Source organism: Glossina fuscipes, unplaced genomic scaffold (genome assembly GCF_014805625.2).
Source record: "Glossina fuscipes isolate IAEA_lab_2018 unplaced genomic scaffold, Yale_Gfus_2 88, whole genome shotgun sequence".
Lineage (NCBI taxonomy): Eukaryota > Metazoa > Arthropoda > Insecta > Diptera > Glossinidae > Glossina > Glossina fuscipes.
The window spans coordinates 650,798-667,764 of NW_023998442.1; the positions used below are offsets into that span (position 1 = coordinate 650,798).

The 16,967-nt window shown below is 33.7% G+C and overlaps 1 protein-coding gene across 2 annotated transcripts in view; it reads left to right on the plus strand.

The window, feature by feature from the left end:
* The window catches only part of LOC119638334 (maternal protein pumilio), a 421,934-nt gene that overhangs the window by 14,805 nt on the left and 390,162 nt on the right, over window positions 1-16,967 (plus strand). For both annotated transcript variants that reach the window (XM_038035068.1, XM_038035069.1), the window contains exons 2-4: window positions 13,269-13,477; window positions 15,197-15,332; window positions 15,840-15,958. In XM_038035068.1, coding sequence (XP_037890996.1) covers window positions 13,269-13,477; window positions 15,197-15,332; window positions 15,840-15,958 — 464 coding nt within the window. The remainder of the gene's footprint in view (window positions 1-13,268; window positions 13,478-15,196; window positions 15,333-15,839; window positions 15,959-16,967) is intronic.

Below are 16,967 nucleotides of genomic sequence, written 5' to 3' on the forward strand. Positions count from 1 at the left end.
TACATACATACATACATACATACATACATACATACATACATACATACATGCATACACACATACATACATGCATACACACACGCATACACACATCCACACAAAAACGTGCATACACACATACATACATACACATCCATACATAGTAACATAGTAACGTTCTGTCTGTTTGTCTTTGCTTCACTGGCCCTATGTTGAAATTTACATAAACATGAAACTGTAGTTAAAAGCCTAGAATAGGCAAAGTCTTATACTACTAAGCATTATATGTATATATGCATAGATGTATTTGTAAATATATCTATCTATACGTGAATAAAACTGATTCTGAATGAATAAATGAATAATGAGTAAAATATCTAAATATATACGTATCAACGAAAGCTAAACAAGGGAAATAAATGATGTATTTAATACACAAGCTAAGCGGTACCATATGCGCTGTGTTTTATGTGGCTAACAGCAACGTATCCATCACGCATACACTATATAATATATCGATTGTATAAACAATAAAAAGTTTTTATAAGGTTGTCAACATTGCATTGATTATTCAAGAGCCTTTCAAGTGTACACTTTGCAATGCAACACTTCTGCTTAGCTATAAAATGTATTCAATAAAGAGCTCGCTATCCTCCTTCTTTCCCTCCTCTCCTACTAATACCTTTGACTTTGGTTATTGTTATTGTTACAGTTTTTTTTTTCCTTTTTTTTTTTTTGTGCGTTTGCTCTGCTGCACGAGAATTAAACATTTGTAGGTTTTTAAATAATTTATTTAAAAATTTTCTATAACGCAATTTATGTAAACGGATGAGCCACTCGTCAACAAATCTAACCAATTTTTTGTTTTTCGCAAGTTTTGACCATCGAAAGCAGGTGGTCTCTTTATTTGCCCTATCCGTTAGCATTCGTTAGTGATCAGATACCTCCAAGAAAGCTAAACCTTTAAAATAAACATAACCTCTTGGGGTATTCGGTTAAGTTGCTAAGTAAGTCCGTTGTCTGTATCATTTCGATGATTCTAATAATCCCTTAGGATTCACGTTTAAATCTCGAAATGGGTTTTATTCTCGCTGTTTGTTTGTATTGCTGTGGTTGCTTTGATAACTTATTTTGCTTTTCTTTGTCGGGAAGCTTCAAGGGCTTCTTTCATACATTTGTAGATAATATTATAATCAGACACGGGATACGTTTTCATGTTCTTCTTTTTCTTCTTCTTCCTTTTCTCTTTCTTGTTTTTAATCAAAATAGAACTTTAAGACAATGTAAAAATATACTCATCGAGTCGGAATCATTTTTCGAATTACTTCCTGAATCGAATTAAGCCTATCTGCCTGCCCGTCTAACTGTCTCCTTTTTTTGTACAGGTCGCAAGCATTTTTAGATATTTCGATGAAATTTTGTACGCTGGCAAGTTTTGTCCTAAGGCCGAACGCTATTGAAAGCGGTTCGGATCGGATCGGATTATTCGACCGCTTCCCATATAACACCTTATTTTGTTATGTCGTTACATGAATAACTTTATTTAGAGAAGTGGTCTAGGATACTTAATGGTGGGCCATGGCTCACTGTAGTTCTTTAAATTGCTTTGTTTTTAAATTAGAATATTTAAAAAAATTTTGTAATGGAAAACGCGTTTGCTACAAAAAATGTGCATATTGAGAATGACATTTCATGAGGTACTTATGCCGAGTATTTCTCAAAATTCCCGCAAAACTGAGTACGATTCTAGGTCAGTTGCGCGATTAGCTTTTTAGGGAAGATATAGTTCCTTAATTTCAGAGATTGTTTTGTTTTTTCCGTTGTACACATTTTCTATACTTGGATCTAATACCAGGTCTAGTAGTCAAGTGGAATATTTCAGAAAAATTTCGAAATAAATTTTTTCATCAGATCTTCGAAAATTAAAACAGTTTACTATATTTTTACTAAGTTCTTAGATTTGAAATTTGATTTGGTCCAAATATTTTTATTATCTATTATGAACAGAAGCACTCAATCAATAAAAAGCGCTATTACCTTTGGTAGCGTGTATTAATTAGTTAATAGCCAAGCAGCGTCACCAAAACAGCTGGGATTTGTGAACTAGTAGGCGAAATGTTGAAATTTTCATGAAATTTTGACAAATTTCATTCCAAGGTCAATACTGATATTATGTGGTTTCATTAATAGTGCCGACATTTATATCTCATGCTACGAACTTATTGGCCGGTGAGTTATATATATGATTTTCTGGTAAATGTAGAGAGACTTTGGATAAGATTTAGAAGATTTTTACAATGGAAATTTTACTGATGATGAAAAATTGAAAATGGTCTGAGCAAAGAAGTCAGGGCTTCATTTGATTTTTAAGCGTAACCTGAGGCAAGAAAAAATAATAAGAAAAACTTTCACCAACAATTTCTAGAGTAAAGATTTTCTAAGCAAAAGTTTAAAAGCGGAAGGAAAGCAAGATAAATAGATCTGATTAGATCATCACGTCTCCGATAAATATGTTTATAGCGTTAAAATGCTCGATTTGTTTCCGTTACAGTCACTTTGCATTAAACGTTTGTCAAAATTTTTTGTTTGAGCACATATTTCATTTAATTATATTTTTAGTTCAGTAAAAAGCAAGAGCAATTGGGGTTACGTGTGATACAAAACATCTGACAAATGAACTCTCCGGCCTTGAGAATGTTTGTATTTATTTAAGTGTAAGAATTTAAAATTTATTATGCCGGTTAAACACCAATGATTCGGTTTACACTAAGTTTTTATTCCGTTTGCAACAGCTAGACGCTGTCGTACTTGTTGGCCCACTTGGCCACGTCTATGATGGACCTATGAAATATACTATCCTTTAGGATTCGGTTCAGGGTACACAAGAATTGATAGGAGCAAGAGACATTCGTCTTGCGGTTTTTACCTGAACGCGTTGCTATGTGCAATTTTGTACGGGATACGTGGTGAACATTTTGCGTAAGTTAGATGAGAATTGCTCTTAACAGCATGGCCTTTTTTTAGGGCAGCAATCTTTTCCTTAACTACTAATGCTTCTGTTCTTCGTGTACCGAAATGTTCATTATGCTGATGAAAGTTTGTCTGTCCTTTTGAATTTTAGTAAATACGAATAAATTTTTAAAGATATTGAAGCGTATTTTGTGAATTGAAGAAAAGGAACCACTATAACGACATAACCTCCAAGCAAGTCAAAACGAAACGTACCTTGGAAACGGGTTATCCTTGATTTGGGTACGTCTGTTGACTTAAACGCGAAACCGTTTATAATTCAAAGTAGGCCCGTATATTTGTATTAGGGAAATTATGTTCGCGTGTGCTTAATTATCAATAATAATTTTTTTTTACATTACTTTAGTTCATTTTTGCTACGACAATTTGCGCCTTAAGTGAAAAAGTAACAAGAATATCAAATTCCCTTTAGGTCACGTCGGTAATATTCATTACTACGACCCATTTCTTTAGCAAGGCAAAGTGTTTCATTAATTTTCAGTTTGATCGCTTAGCTGTTCGATTAACTCGAGGCTCACTTCCAGACACCAATCTCAAGTCGGCTTTGTGAATTATTTGTGCAAAATTTTCGATCATTGGCGCTTTAAGCCGATATTTTCTGCTTTCTGTGGATATGGCCCCGAGCGATTCACAAACAAAATTCAAAATATCTTGTTTTTAACATGTTCATGGACAGACACAGATAGGCTTCCATCGATTCAGAAAATGATTCCGATTTTGAATCGACCGGCGTAATAGAAGGTGCGCCTATCTTCAGCATTTGTGCGTGTTACATAAGTCCGCACAAATTTAATATTTCCTGTAACACAACTGGTATAAAGGATACAAAATATACAGGTTCGCGTATAACGGTTTACCTATATCTTGTTTGGAGAGACAAATGAATGCAAATGTAAGTTCGTCTACTGGCCTTCTTAACTGCGAGCCTATCAGGCTCATCCTGTGCGAAGATATAAGGGCTAATTAGAGAAGGATCTTATAAATGGGCTTTTATTTAAAAAAAAAAAAAAATAAATAAATTTTTAACGTTAAATGCCCACGAACCAAATAAATTGATTGTGCAAAAGCTAGGCTGCCTCGCTAAGCCTCGTTGTTATATTCAAGTGAATTCAATTTACGCTTAATTTTTATGCATATGTATTGTGTAACACAAAAAGAGATTTAGGTATATTTTTCAAGCAAAACAAAATTACATTTGAGGTCACTTATAAGCGTAGCATACATTATGTCACTTGAGTTGGCGGCTTTTACTACAACGTGGTTTTGAGTACGCTTATCCATAACTACTCTTAGCACAGTTATATGCCACTTGAGTAAAAGTGGATTAAGCTTTAAGTAAACTGCTGCAGCATAGTTTTTATTGCGCGCAGTTTTGTATGCGTTTTTTTTTTTTTTTTTTTTTTTTTGTTGATTGTGAGCGAGATGAACTTTTGCATAATCTTGCAGCAAAAAACTCATAATAAAATTGGTCGTAAAAATTCTTATAATCTGCGTAAAGCGGAAAATCAGATTTTGTTACCATTTTAACAAAAATTCATTGCTTTTTTGGAGTTATTTTAGGCTAAAAGCTAAATATTGATCAGTACTTCAATGGAACTTTCACTTTTTTTTTTGTTTTTTATTCAAATTTGCGTTACACTTACGCGTCAAATGCGTAAAAATGCTTTTAGCGAAACGCATAAAACGCGTGCGCGTAATAATGAAAATAAACGAAAGCGAAAATGTGAAAACGAACGTTCAGTTGATTGCTGCCTGTTTGGCTTTACACCTTCCAACCGATGATCTGTATTCACTCTCCTCTCCGTATTTATTTAACACAAATTGTATTGATGACTATACGAAAATAAAAATTTTAAATGGTTTTTCTTTTCTTTTCCTTTTTTTTTTTTTTTTTGTTTGTTCCCAAAAAAAGTATTAACACGCGTCGATGACAGACGCGGTAGTATTGAGTTTGCCGTATATGTATGTATTTTAAGTAAAGTATATGAGTACATGTATGTGTACACTGTTGCGGCGATTAGGCCCAACCGGTTCAATAAATGAGGGTGCGTTCGTTTGTCAAAAAATATAGCGGAAGTGACCGTTGCTTTAAAGCGCAAGCTTTTTTTTATGTGATAATTTTTCAAGCATTTGAAAAATTTTGAAAAACACAATCTTAACAAAAAAAAAAAAAAAAAAATTGAAAAAAAAATATCTAACGTTTGCTGCTAATTGTATTTATTTACGAAACGTATATGTTGTTTAGTGGCTTGTTTACAAATATAAATCGAATAGCACACAACTGTAGCAAAAAAAAAAAAAAAAAAAAATCAAGAACAACAGTAACGATAGCAACAACAACCACAAATCCTATAAAAAATCTATGTCAAGATTAAAATGCCTTTTAAAGCATTAAGTCTGTAAACATAAACATGCGCACATAGACCGTTTTTTTTCTGTTCTGTTCTTTTTTTTTTTTTTCTTTTTCTCATATTCTGTGCATAAAGTAACCGAAATTTATTATTTTGAATTTAGTTTCATAGTTTAGTGGAGTTGTGAATGTACACGAAATCACTTTGTAAGTCTATTTAAAGCTAATCCGCTCGCAAATGGATCATTGCCACAGAAATTGTGTTTTTTATTGAATCACTTAGTAAATGCCCCCTTTATGTAAATATATATATATATAGGAGAGAGGCTGCAAACTGCTGCATGTGTGTGACCAAACGATAAGTTTTATGCCTTTACCGATTCAGTACTCGCTATGGCTACGTCCAAGTGCTTTCCATCGCACTGAGATTTTAACTCTCGAACTCTGACCTGATGCTCGCGATTTTCTTATGTACCTATAAGACGTCAAATGATTTGATTTTCAATTTGGTATAATCCAATCTGAAAACGAATTAGCCTGACTGGCTACATTCCAACTTACCTGGGGCGGTATACAATTCTTTCTTGAAAGAAAGATTTCATAAGTTGTATAGAAGAGGATTCACTAAAGATATAAAAAAGGCCGTACTGGTCTTTCTAATATAGAAGGTAGACCAATTTGTCAAAATAGGACTGTTCTCTGCGAACGCATTAATGTTTACAACATCGCTTTAGAAGAGTTTTAAATAAGATGATTTTTATTTATTTATCCATATCTTTGTTTATATACACAAGAAATTTATCCTACGCACACACATACAGCCGAATTAGGTTGATTCCCGACATCGATCAAAGATTGAAAGAAAGGATATATATATGGATTTTCATAGAAACGGGGTGTGGGTGTGACTACTTTCTGTCTATTTTGGTAGAGTAATTTTAGGGAAATATATAGCATGCATCTGTTGCAGTCGGTGACGAGGGAACGACACGCAAAGCACAGATATGGTCAGTTTTGGTATGGACATTGTAGGCGTGTTCTTTTACCTATCTGGTCTATCTCAAAATCTCTGGCAAATTTTTAGGTGATAGGTGAGAATGTTTATCGCAGATGCTATACAGCAGACAGGTGGGCAGACAAACAGGGAGGCATGCGTAGGCGTATTTCGACGCTGTTAATAGAAAAAAACTTATATACTTTATGGGGTTTTTGAAGCTTGCCTTCACGCACTATCCAATGTATTGAGAAGAGAATTAAAGTTTGGTAAACTATAATATTGGGTAGGCGTGTTCAATTATTTCCATTTTTGTGCACGAATGCTACAGCATCGCATATAAAATTTGCGTTCAAAAGATAAAGAAAAATAAAACAAAATTTCGTATATAAGCAAACAAACAGGGGAAAAAAGAGAAGGAAAAACATGTACTCACTGAGCACACCAGCGGCACGCTCCCAATCGAAATTTGAGATCTTATTTGTGGTACTGAACCAGTAAACCATAGCAAGCACGCACAAGTTTGACAACCCATTACGAAGAACATCTTTAGTTCTATCTACGAGTCATGCGAAGCTTCAACGATTAACAATTAGGTAGAGCCCACATGCTATAGGGAGTAGCTACGACAGGGTTTTAAAGAGTCGGGTATTGAGAGGAAGAGTTATAGATACCATATAGATTTTTACAAAGGCACCTAAATGAGTTGAAAAGCCCACAGTTGCATATACGTTGATTGAGCTTTATGAAAATTCAGCTTCAAGAAGACTTGGAACTTGGAACATTGCAGTTTATCTCACTTAACAGTACCATTATTCACTAAGTTAACTAAGAAGAAAATACCAAAGATAAATCTACGTTTTTCTAATGGATAAGATCAGCAAAGGTATTTCATTTTCCTAAGGAAGCAATCGGTGAAGCGAGCTTCGACTTAAATTTCTCACGGCAAAAAGCGGAAATTGTTTTCGAACTGAGTGAATTGAGTCAACGTGGCATCTTTAGGAAGAAGACCATAAAATTGAGCCATCTTCAAGTATTGATCTCCCGAAACTAATGAATAGCTCTTTCCTAACATATGGGTTGCCAAGCGCTCTCGACTACTGTTTAAAAAAGTCGAGTCCAGATCTAGCTTTATTTATAGATAGTTCAATGTGTAGATTAAAGGGAAAGATTTGGTCAAACAACATCCCTAAAACAACAAATGGATTCACCTTTTTCAATTTGTGGGATTTGATGTTTACGCTCAGTCGAAAATCAATTTCGCTCAGAGTGGGAAAGTTTAGTTAGATTTACAATCTGAAACAATAAGACTACTAAACTACTCCACTAGGGTGGAGTTACTGTTACTATTACTGCTCTACTCGTAGTGTTGAAAAGTGGTGGGTGATAAAGAGTGAACACAAAACATTATCGGAAACGGATAAAAATCAAACACGAAAAGCGAGTTAAAGAAATCATTCATGTTGAAGGTAAAGCTGTTTATTCTTCACAGACCCACTTAGAAGAATTAGGGGTTGAGTTATAGTGCGTTATGGGCGTTCCCATTCAAGCGTTACTGGCCTGCGCCATGAACAGGGTCTAATACAGTCGCGGCGATCACTAACGCATTCTCGATCACGCGTGCCATTTTCAGTACGCACCCACTTAAATGCGTTTGTATTCCAATTTTATAAATCGATATGTTACAATCCATTCCCATTACTAATTTTTGCAAGGTGTTTCCAGCACTGCCTTGGGTTTATGCCGATAGAGATATGTGTGGAATTCAAAGCTTTATGTCGTTCTTAAGCAACACAAAAAAGGAATTATCTAAATTTATCCCGATAAAGTTGCGACGAAAGCGATGGGCGTGGCAAAAAAAAAGGGAAGCTGGTAGTAAAACGCCTAGTATAGAATGTGTTGGAAGAAAACCTGCGAAAACTGTCCCAAAGAAAAGTGGGCATCACTATGCTGCCAGTGCCACACTCTTTTCCAACCATTTTCCTACTTTTGGTTTTAACTGATGATCAGAAAACGATTGTTTACGTAGATAGGCTTTAGGTGACAAAGTTGTGCATTGCAAGTAAGATGAATGATATCTTTAAGTGCTGTGCTGTGCTGTGCTGTGAGGCATACAAGGTTTGCATGAAACTCTACGTTTCACAAAATGTTCCTCTCACTTATTTGCTGAAAATGCTGTCATAGCCTTTAAACCTCAGAGGTGGGAGTTGATGGTCGAGCAGCAGATGATATGAGAGAAACATGAAAACACTTTTGGACTGACATTTGTGGAACGGACGGAACACATCGTTGCACAAGGAAACCCAATTTCATTCATTTTGACACCTGAAGCAATCGAAAGGCAGTCATCTCAGGTGGCTGTCTCAGTTATGTTTCTTTTCCCTACAGCAGAATTTATCACTTGAACGAAATCTTTTTGATCCGTTGAAGACATAAAAGAGCGAAGAGCTTTAGTGGGGAAACAGCATACAAAATTATGTATATGGGATTAATTTATTCTTTGGCAGGATTCTTTCGAACGTGACAAGGCCTAATTTGACGTCAATAATGAAACCGTTGATGCATAATTTTTTCATTTTTTTTTTTTTCAAAAATTCCTGATAGTTTTTAGACAAAACAAAAATAAGTACGTGCTTGCATATATGTATGTTTGTATGTATGTATGTATATATATGTAATACATATGTATATATATGTAACACATTTTTACTGCTTGTAATATTGAATGGAGTTCAATATAATAACTAACGTGAAAAAAACACAATTTTTGTAAACACAAACACGAAATTATGCAAAAATATTCGAGAGAAAAAAACAAGAAAGAAAAATCGAAATGTTTATTACCACAAGCCAGCCGCAAATGCAAGTTCATGCGCAAAGAGGAAGATGAAGAGATTTTCGCATTTATTTCTATAAACACGAATACGTACGTGCATGCGTCCGAGAAAACTAAATGATTGTATACATCCGCCATCGAATCGAAATATTTATAAAAAGGGAGAAATTTTTTTTTGATTTTTTTTTTTTTTTTTTTTTTTTTTTTTGAGAACAAAATTACTTCGATGTGCTCTGAAGATTTTTTAGTTTAAGAAAATACGTTAATTTGAAGTGACGCATTCAACTTCAATGACGATTCACATAACAGGGTTTCGTATTCATATATATGATGCACACAAGTGCACATATTCTATTAGTTATATTTCCAGCAGTGAAATCGCAATTACATATATTTTTGTGATAATGTTTACGTCACATTACATCAGCACATTATTAGCAATAAATTTTAAAGTGAACATTTATGCTGTCAACTCAACACGAACTAACTGTCACTTGCTCATTTCATCGTTGCTATTAAGTTTGCCAGTCTGGAAAAAATTGTCTTAATCATTATGACATTTCATTATAAATCGGTCTGGTTTTGTCCGTCGGTGGTTTTCCTCTGCATAACAAAACTTGGTTTTAGTTAACTACTAAACTGTGGGACTGTTTTTTATTTATTTATTTTTTTTATTTCAATTGAACTTGATCATTGATAATGAAGTAACAGTGAAATATGAATTATTCAAAGGATTATTCGTCCTTAGCTACGCGTGTTTTTACGTTTCTCACAGTAGCTAAATTCCGCATCGGGTTTTAAAACTATCCTAGACGTCGGTACATTTTTGCATAGCGTCATTAGGGAAAAAACGTCGTCACGGAACATGTGGAAATGACTAATGAATGAATCGGATACAGTGACACATCTCAGCTCATTTTCTTAACAACTTTCGCAATATGTTGCCAAGCGGAGGCTATGGATATTTTCCTTTTTCTTCTTCTTTTTCTTCTTAAATATTGGGGACACTACGCCAAATGTTGTCTGGGTAATGTTATCTATTCCTCTCCTTTTGACTAGCTTGCAAAATATTATTAGCAGTTTAATAGCAATTCTCATTTTGCTGCAATATTTGCGGCTTTAAGAATTCCCATAACAAAAAAAAAAAAGAATAAAATATGCAACTTTCTAAGAACATAGAAAATCAGACGTTGCCTAGAATAACATAGAAAACAGCATACCGTCGAAGAGAAAGGCAGAAACTATTACAGAACATCGTAACTATTATAGAACAATGTACAATTAGCATAGCATAGCATAGCATAGCATAGCATAGCATAGCATATGATAACATACAGTAGAATATCTTAGAACAGCAGAAAATATCACAGAATGTGTTAAACCAGCATAAGGTAGGATAATGTGGAATAACTTACAATAATAGGGTATAGCAAAGACTTTCGCAAAATACATAGATCAGCATAGGCTCAATACAGACTGTTAGCATAAAATGACGTTGAATACCGCAGAAAAACAAAAAATAGCACTTAATAATACAGGATGGCAAAGAACAGCATAAATAGTACAGAATGGCGTAGAAAAACATGGATGGTGTATGAAAGCATATAAAAGTGTAGAGTAGATATAATTGCGTAGGGTAGTATAGTGGTAAGAAATAGCCTACATCTATACAGATCAGCAAAGTATATCAACGAATTACTCAAAACATATGATATATTACCTTAGGCCTTACAATACACCGTAAAATAGCATCCAGCATACGAGATTAGCATAGGACGGCCTATAATACCCCAAAATAGAACAAACCAATCAAGATAGAAGTGAATATCGTGAAATAGTGTCCACGATGATCTAGCAAGAGCAGAGAGCAGAGAGCAGAGAGCAAAAACATTTAGCACACAATACTACGGGATGATAAGGATGATCAGCGCATGTTTTTACAATAGAATTGAAAAGTGACGAGTATTAGGCGATAAGATAAAATAGCAGAACACTGCATAGGTAGCGCAGCATAAATAGCATAGAATACCATAAAATGCGTTAGTATAGCACAGCCTACACTATTATTAGTGTAGAATACAGCAAAACAGCATCGTGAATAATAGCCAACAATAGCATAGAGTAGAGTGCAGAATGCAGAATGCAACGGACTAACATAGATCTGCGTAGAAAAGCGTAGTAGCATACCAGCATAAAATCATATAGATCAGTATGCTACAACAAAAAATACCGAACAGTGGCTTCAAACAGTATAAAATACCATACAACGACGTACGATTAGCTTAGACCAGCATATGGTAGCATACCGTAGCATTGAATAGTACAGAGTAGCATAAAGTAGTATGCGATAGTGTAGAATGCGTAATAAGCAAATCGAAGAATACCACAGAATAGCATCAAGTGCCATACCGTAAAGTTTTCTTGCAAACATCTAAATATATTTCTCCCTCGTAAACTTCTTTTTTTTTAACACAAGCGTACTAAAAATCGAACCCGAACATATAAATACAATTTAATTTCGGTTGAATTATAGATTTTAGCAGCATAACATCCATAATCTTTATATGAGGGATGATGCCATAGTAACAAGAAGAAGAAATAAAGTTGCTTTTAGGCAGTAATGGAATTTAACTTAAAGAAACAGAAAAACCATACCTATGTCAATGTGCATCAGAGATCTCATCACGCTATCGTCACGGTTATTAACGCCAAGTTCTTAAATGAGTTCTCTAATGAGTTTGGCTTGTGGTTTCTATTAGTTTTGGTTTAAAAGGCGACATATTATGTCAAAATGAATTTCTCCAGCATATGAGCAATGAAAATAATGAATAGAATTATTTGCACGCTTTTGCGGTAAAAATTCTATGGAAGCAAGTAATTTCGAAAAAAAAAAGCTATAAATTCTTGTTTCTTTTCTTTTCACCTCTTCTCTGTCAATTGTATAATTTACGTGGAATAGACTAGAACTTTAAAATGAAAGAAATAAAAGAAAAGTAGTTTTTCTCCCGGTGGTATTCTCAAGTGGTCAGTCAGTCAGTCAGTCAGTCAGTCAGTCAGTCAGTCAGTCACTACTACACATGTAGTAAGAAATATCCACATTTAACACGTTCAACTCGTAATTTTTCCATTCTTTTGGACATGTGAGAAAATTTATTATAGTTGTTCATTTTTTTGAAAGGTGTATTTAGGTAGGTACTATTAGGTGATGTGTGCTGCTTGGTTGTTTTTCATTTTTTAACTTTGTTTTTTTTTTTTTTCTTCCATTTTCACCTTCTCGTCGTTCTGCTGCAACTGTGGTTTATGTTCAAGAGATTAAGTACAATGCATGCTAGTGTATGGAACATTTGTCACAAATAATGTTGTACGGGTGTGTTGACCTTTCTCTTCTTTGTGGCAACAATGAGTAGTTAGTAGTAGTAACACATAGCCGTTAGGTATGATTTTCATTTCCTAGTTAAACATGATTTAGAAAAGAAAAATTGTTTCATTTATGAAATCTCATAAACAATTAAAGTCTGTCCATTTCTTTTTTTTTTTTTTTTTTTTGCTGTCATGTTTGCCTACTACCTAGCTAACCTACAACAGCTAACAGCAGCAGCAGCAGCAGCAGCAACCCTTACACCAACATAAATGATTGCATTTCCCTTGGAAAGCACTACTTCAGCACGTAGGAGTAGCAATACATTCACTATTGTGTTTTTTTCCATTTTTTTTTTCCATTATATTTGCTCGATATTGTTTCTTTCTGCAATAATTGTCAATTAAATTAACCAAAAAGTCCAAATTACTTATACAATTCAATGGAGCAGCAATTTTCAAATGCTAACGAGAAAAATAGTAAAAGTCATAGTGTGCAGTGCCTAGTGGCCCCTGTGGAGTAAGAAAGTCAGAAAGTTTTTTGGATGCCACCAACAATTGATTTATAAGTTAAACCGGCCGGTCGCCATGTACGCAATAAATTCTTTCTCTTGTGGCCATAAATTATTTAAAAGGATTTTAAAGGGATTGTCTTTTCTTTTTCTCTTTATTTTTATTTTAAATTAATTAACTAAATGAACTGTTTTTTTCATGTTTTACAGATTACTACATCCACTGCCAAAAAGCTATGGGAGAAATCCGATGGCAAAGGTGCCTCTACCGGTGGCCCCTTAAATCCCTTACATATTGGGGATCCACACGTTTGGAAAGATTCACCATGGTCGACGCAAGGAGAAACTATATTACCCAGGCCACGTACTTTTCCCCAGGCACCAGATACAACAGTGAGCGCAAATGCCGGAATATTAAGGTAAAAAAAACAAAAAAAAAAAAAGGAATAAAATTATATTTGGTCGCGACCGTATTCTTTATATCCCATCATCGGTATCCCAAAGAAGACTTAAAAAAAAAGGAAAGAGAATTAAATCTTCATGGGATGGGCGCGGCTGATTTTTTCTGTTTTCAAAATAAATGTCGAGATTTATATAGTGTATGGTGTTGTGCTTCATGTATAATAAGCAGTAAACTCGAAAACCAAAGTTTGATTACATTGTTTGTTGCATAGGCGTTCCCTTGAACCAAGTTCGTATATTTTTAATGCCAATCGATAGTTTCATTCCCGCGGTCAGGAGAATGTTTACAACAGACCTTACACAGGTGGACAGACGGACATGCTTAAGTCGATTTGGAACTTTACTCTAATCAAGAACATATGTACATTGCAGTGTCTTTGAAGCATCCTTTTGGGCGTTACAAAAGTTTCGACAAAATTAACATACTTCCCCATCCTGCAGCGATGAAGGCGGGGAAGATTTTTCTAACAGAAAGCTAGTATGCAGTGGTAGTAGAAAGCAAAAACTTTGAAATGTTAACAACTAATTTATTTGTTTATTTGTCTACATATATATATCTTTTCATACCCTGTACCAGTTGGGGTACACGATTGTATATAAAATTGGGCGAATGTATGCAACACCCAGAAGGATTCGAGATAAACTACCTGTTCTATTAATAACACCGATTGATTCGCAATCACTTTCCGGATCGAACTAAGCTTGTCTGTCCGTCTGTCCATGTTGTTTTCTGTCGCCTACAAATTTGCAAATAATTTGAAACTGACTTCAACATTCCAAAGGATATGTCTGCAATGGCCACGTACCTGCATGACCTGCAAAAGCTGAGAACAACTTTGCCTTACGTGTTGATTGCTCGTTATTCATATAGCACAACTCGTATACCGTATAAAATCACACTTTTTTTCTGCAAATAGAAAAAGTCAACCGCGCGCCCATGCAATGTTATAGAGTAGTTCTTTTGTAGTTTCCTTCTTCTTCTTTGTTTTTAATCGTAAGATCACGGTGATGGATAAAAAAGACTCGATCACAACTGAATATAATTTTCTTACTTTTTTAATAATTTTTTTTAAAGAAATATTTTCTTCTAATAAAAATAAAAAAAGAAACTTAAAAACATTTTCTTTTAAATCCGTTACTTGGAATATATTTTCTTAATAAAAAATTTTTTTTTTACTAAAAGGATTGTTTTGAATATCTTTTTTTAAATCATTTTTTTTTCAAAATATATTTTTTCAATAAGGTTTTCTTTTTAGTAAAATAAATTTTTTTATTTATAAGACAAGAATGTTTTTTTTTCAAATTCAAAACGCATTTTAACCCTTCTGTTTTTATTTCAACGAAATATTCAAAATTTATTTGAAACAAAAAACCTTCTTATTAAGAAATCCTTTAGATAGAAAACTTTATTAAAGCTTTAAATTAAAAGAAATTTTAAGGATGTTTTTTTTTTTAAGGATTTTTTTTTTTAATAAAAATTTAAAAAAAAAAAACCCTTTTGCTTTAAATAAAAATTTTTTTAAAATAAATTTTTAAATATTTCGCTTTCAAGTATAATTTTCTTTAAATTTTAAGTGTTGAAGAAGCAATTAAAAAAAGATATACTTTTAAGTTAAGCAAAATTGTTCTTAATAATAATAATATAATAATTTTTTTTTTTTTTTTTGAATTTGTAGTCCTCGCGATTCGACAAGTGGTCTGGGAGTTAAAATGGTTGAATACGTTTTAGGAGGATCGCCGACAAATAAAGACAGTCCTTTGTCAGGCTTGGAACCACGACTGAGAAGCTTAAAATTCGATGATAGTGATAAGGTAAGTGGTTGACTTCTTTAAAAAGGCCTTACGTCCTCTTCATATTGCTGCTTTTGAAAGTACATTCCCAATATTACGTCATAGTAATATCTATATAATGGCCATATAAAGTTATCTTTTTCACAAATTCGCTAATTCTAACATTCTATAAATCCCGTTCACCTTTTAAAATTATTTTTATTATGAAGTTTAATAGACGTTTGGGCGTTGGTTGTTTTTTTTTTTTTTTTTTTTTTGGTCCGCTTGTATGTGACAGGACGTCCGTTGCATTTGTGTTGTGTTTGTCTTTATTTCCGGTTTCGTTACGCTGATTACATTTTAGTGCCTGTCTCAATGTCCTAAAATGAACTTTTATTTATTTGTTTATAAGCTTGTCTGCGTCTGTGCATGTATTTGTATCCTTTCAAAATAAATAACTTATGATTTTCCCACTTTTGGGCAGATTACCAACTGTTGTTTGTTACTTCAATTTATTTCCTTTCATCTGTTTTCGCTGTTTATTTGCAGTCACACGATGATAAAGAGAAGGGGAATTCACCATTTGATTCAAATGGCTTAAAGAAGGATGATCAAGTCACCGGAACAAATGGTGTTGTCAACGGTATCGATGATGATAAAGGATTCAAGTGAGTATTATACAAACAGCAATAATATTAATAATAGTAAGAGTAGAAGGTCTTCGAGTGCGAAAATAATTCTTCTTTTCTTCGTAATGAGTTGATTACCAATTAATCCTTTTCCTACTAGCGTTCCACATATGGGACGATCAGATTTTTTTTACCTAAGCATGGCGTTACAATTATGTGATGAGTGCCTTATTATCAGTTTATGATATTTGTTTCACCTTATGGTAAGGACTGGGCTACCAAAGCAATTGTTTATCTATCAGTTATGTGTGTCGCTTTGTCAAATTCACTTATTCAGGACGTTATGGACACATCCGACAAAACTAAATAACAATTCTTATCATACTTAAATAATAACACCGTCTGGCCTGTTGTGGCTCCAGCAACGAAAGGGTTAAATGAAAACATTAGATCATTTTAAATGTCGTTAATCGCGAACTTGGTGAAAACAAAAAAAAAAAAAAAACATTCATCTTTATAAAAAATTGTCCAAACAGTATTCTTATGTGTATGCTGACAAGTGTGTATGTAGGTGTGTGTATACTCATATGCATAATGCATCTGTATATATATATATATATATATATACATATGTATACATACACATGTAGTTGTTGTCCTTTTAGTTGTTATGGTTTGTGTTGTTATCTCGTGCATATACAATACGCACACGTTCACAATCGTCATGAGACTAAGAGGTGTTGTTGGTCAGGTATGTGTTTTTATATATTACGTACTTTATGCATTTACACCATCATGTGGTGGAACCATTGCCACTGCAATGGCATTGACATTAGAATAGTTAAACTGGTTTCTTCAAGGTTCTCTCACGCTCTCTCTCTCTCTCTCTCTTTCTCCGTCTCTCGGTTTAGTTCATTTTCATAAAAAACAAAGCAACAACAACAACAACAACAACAACAACAACAACAACAACAACAACAACAACTATAATATTAAAAAACAAAAAAATAAATAAATAAGTAAATAATAATAATAACAAAAAAAAAAA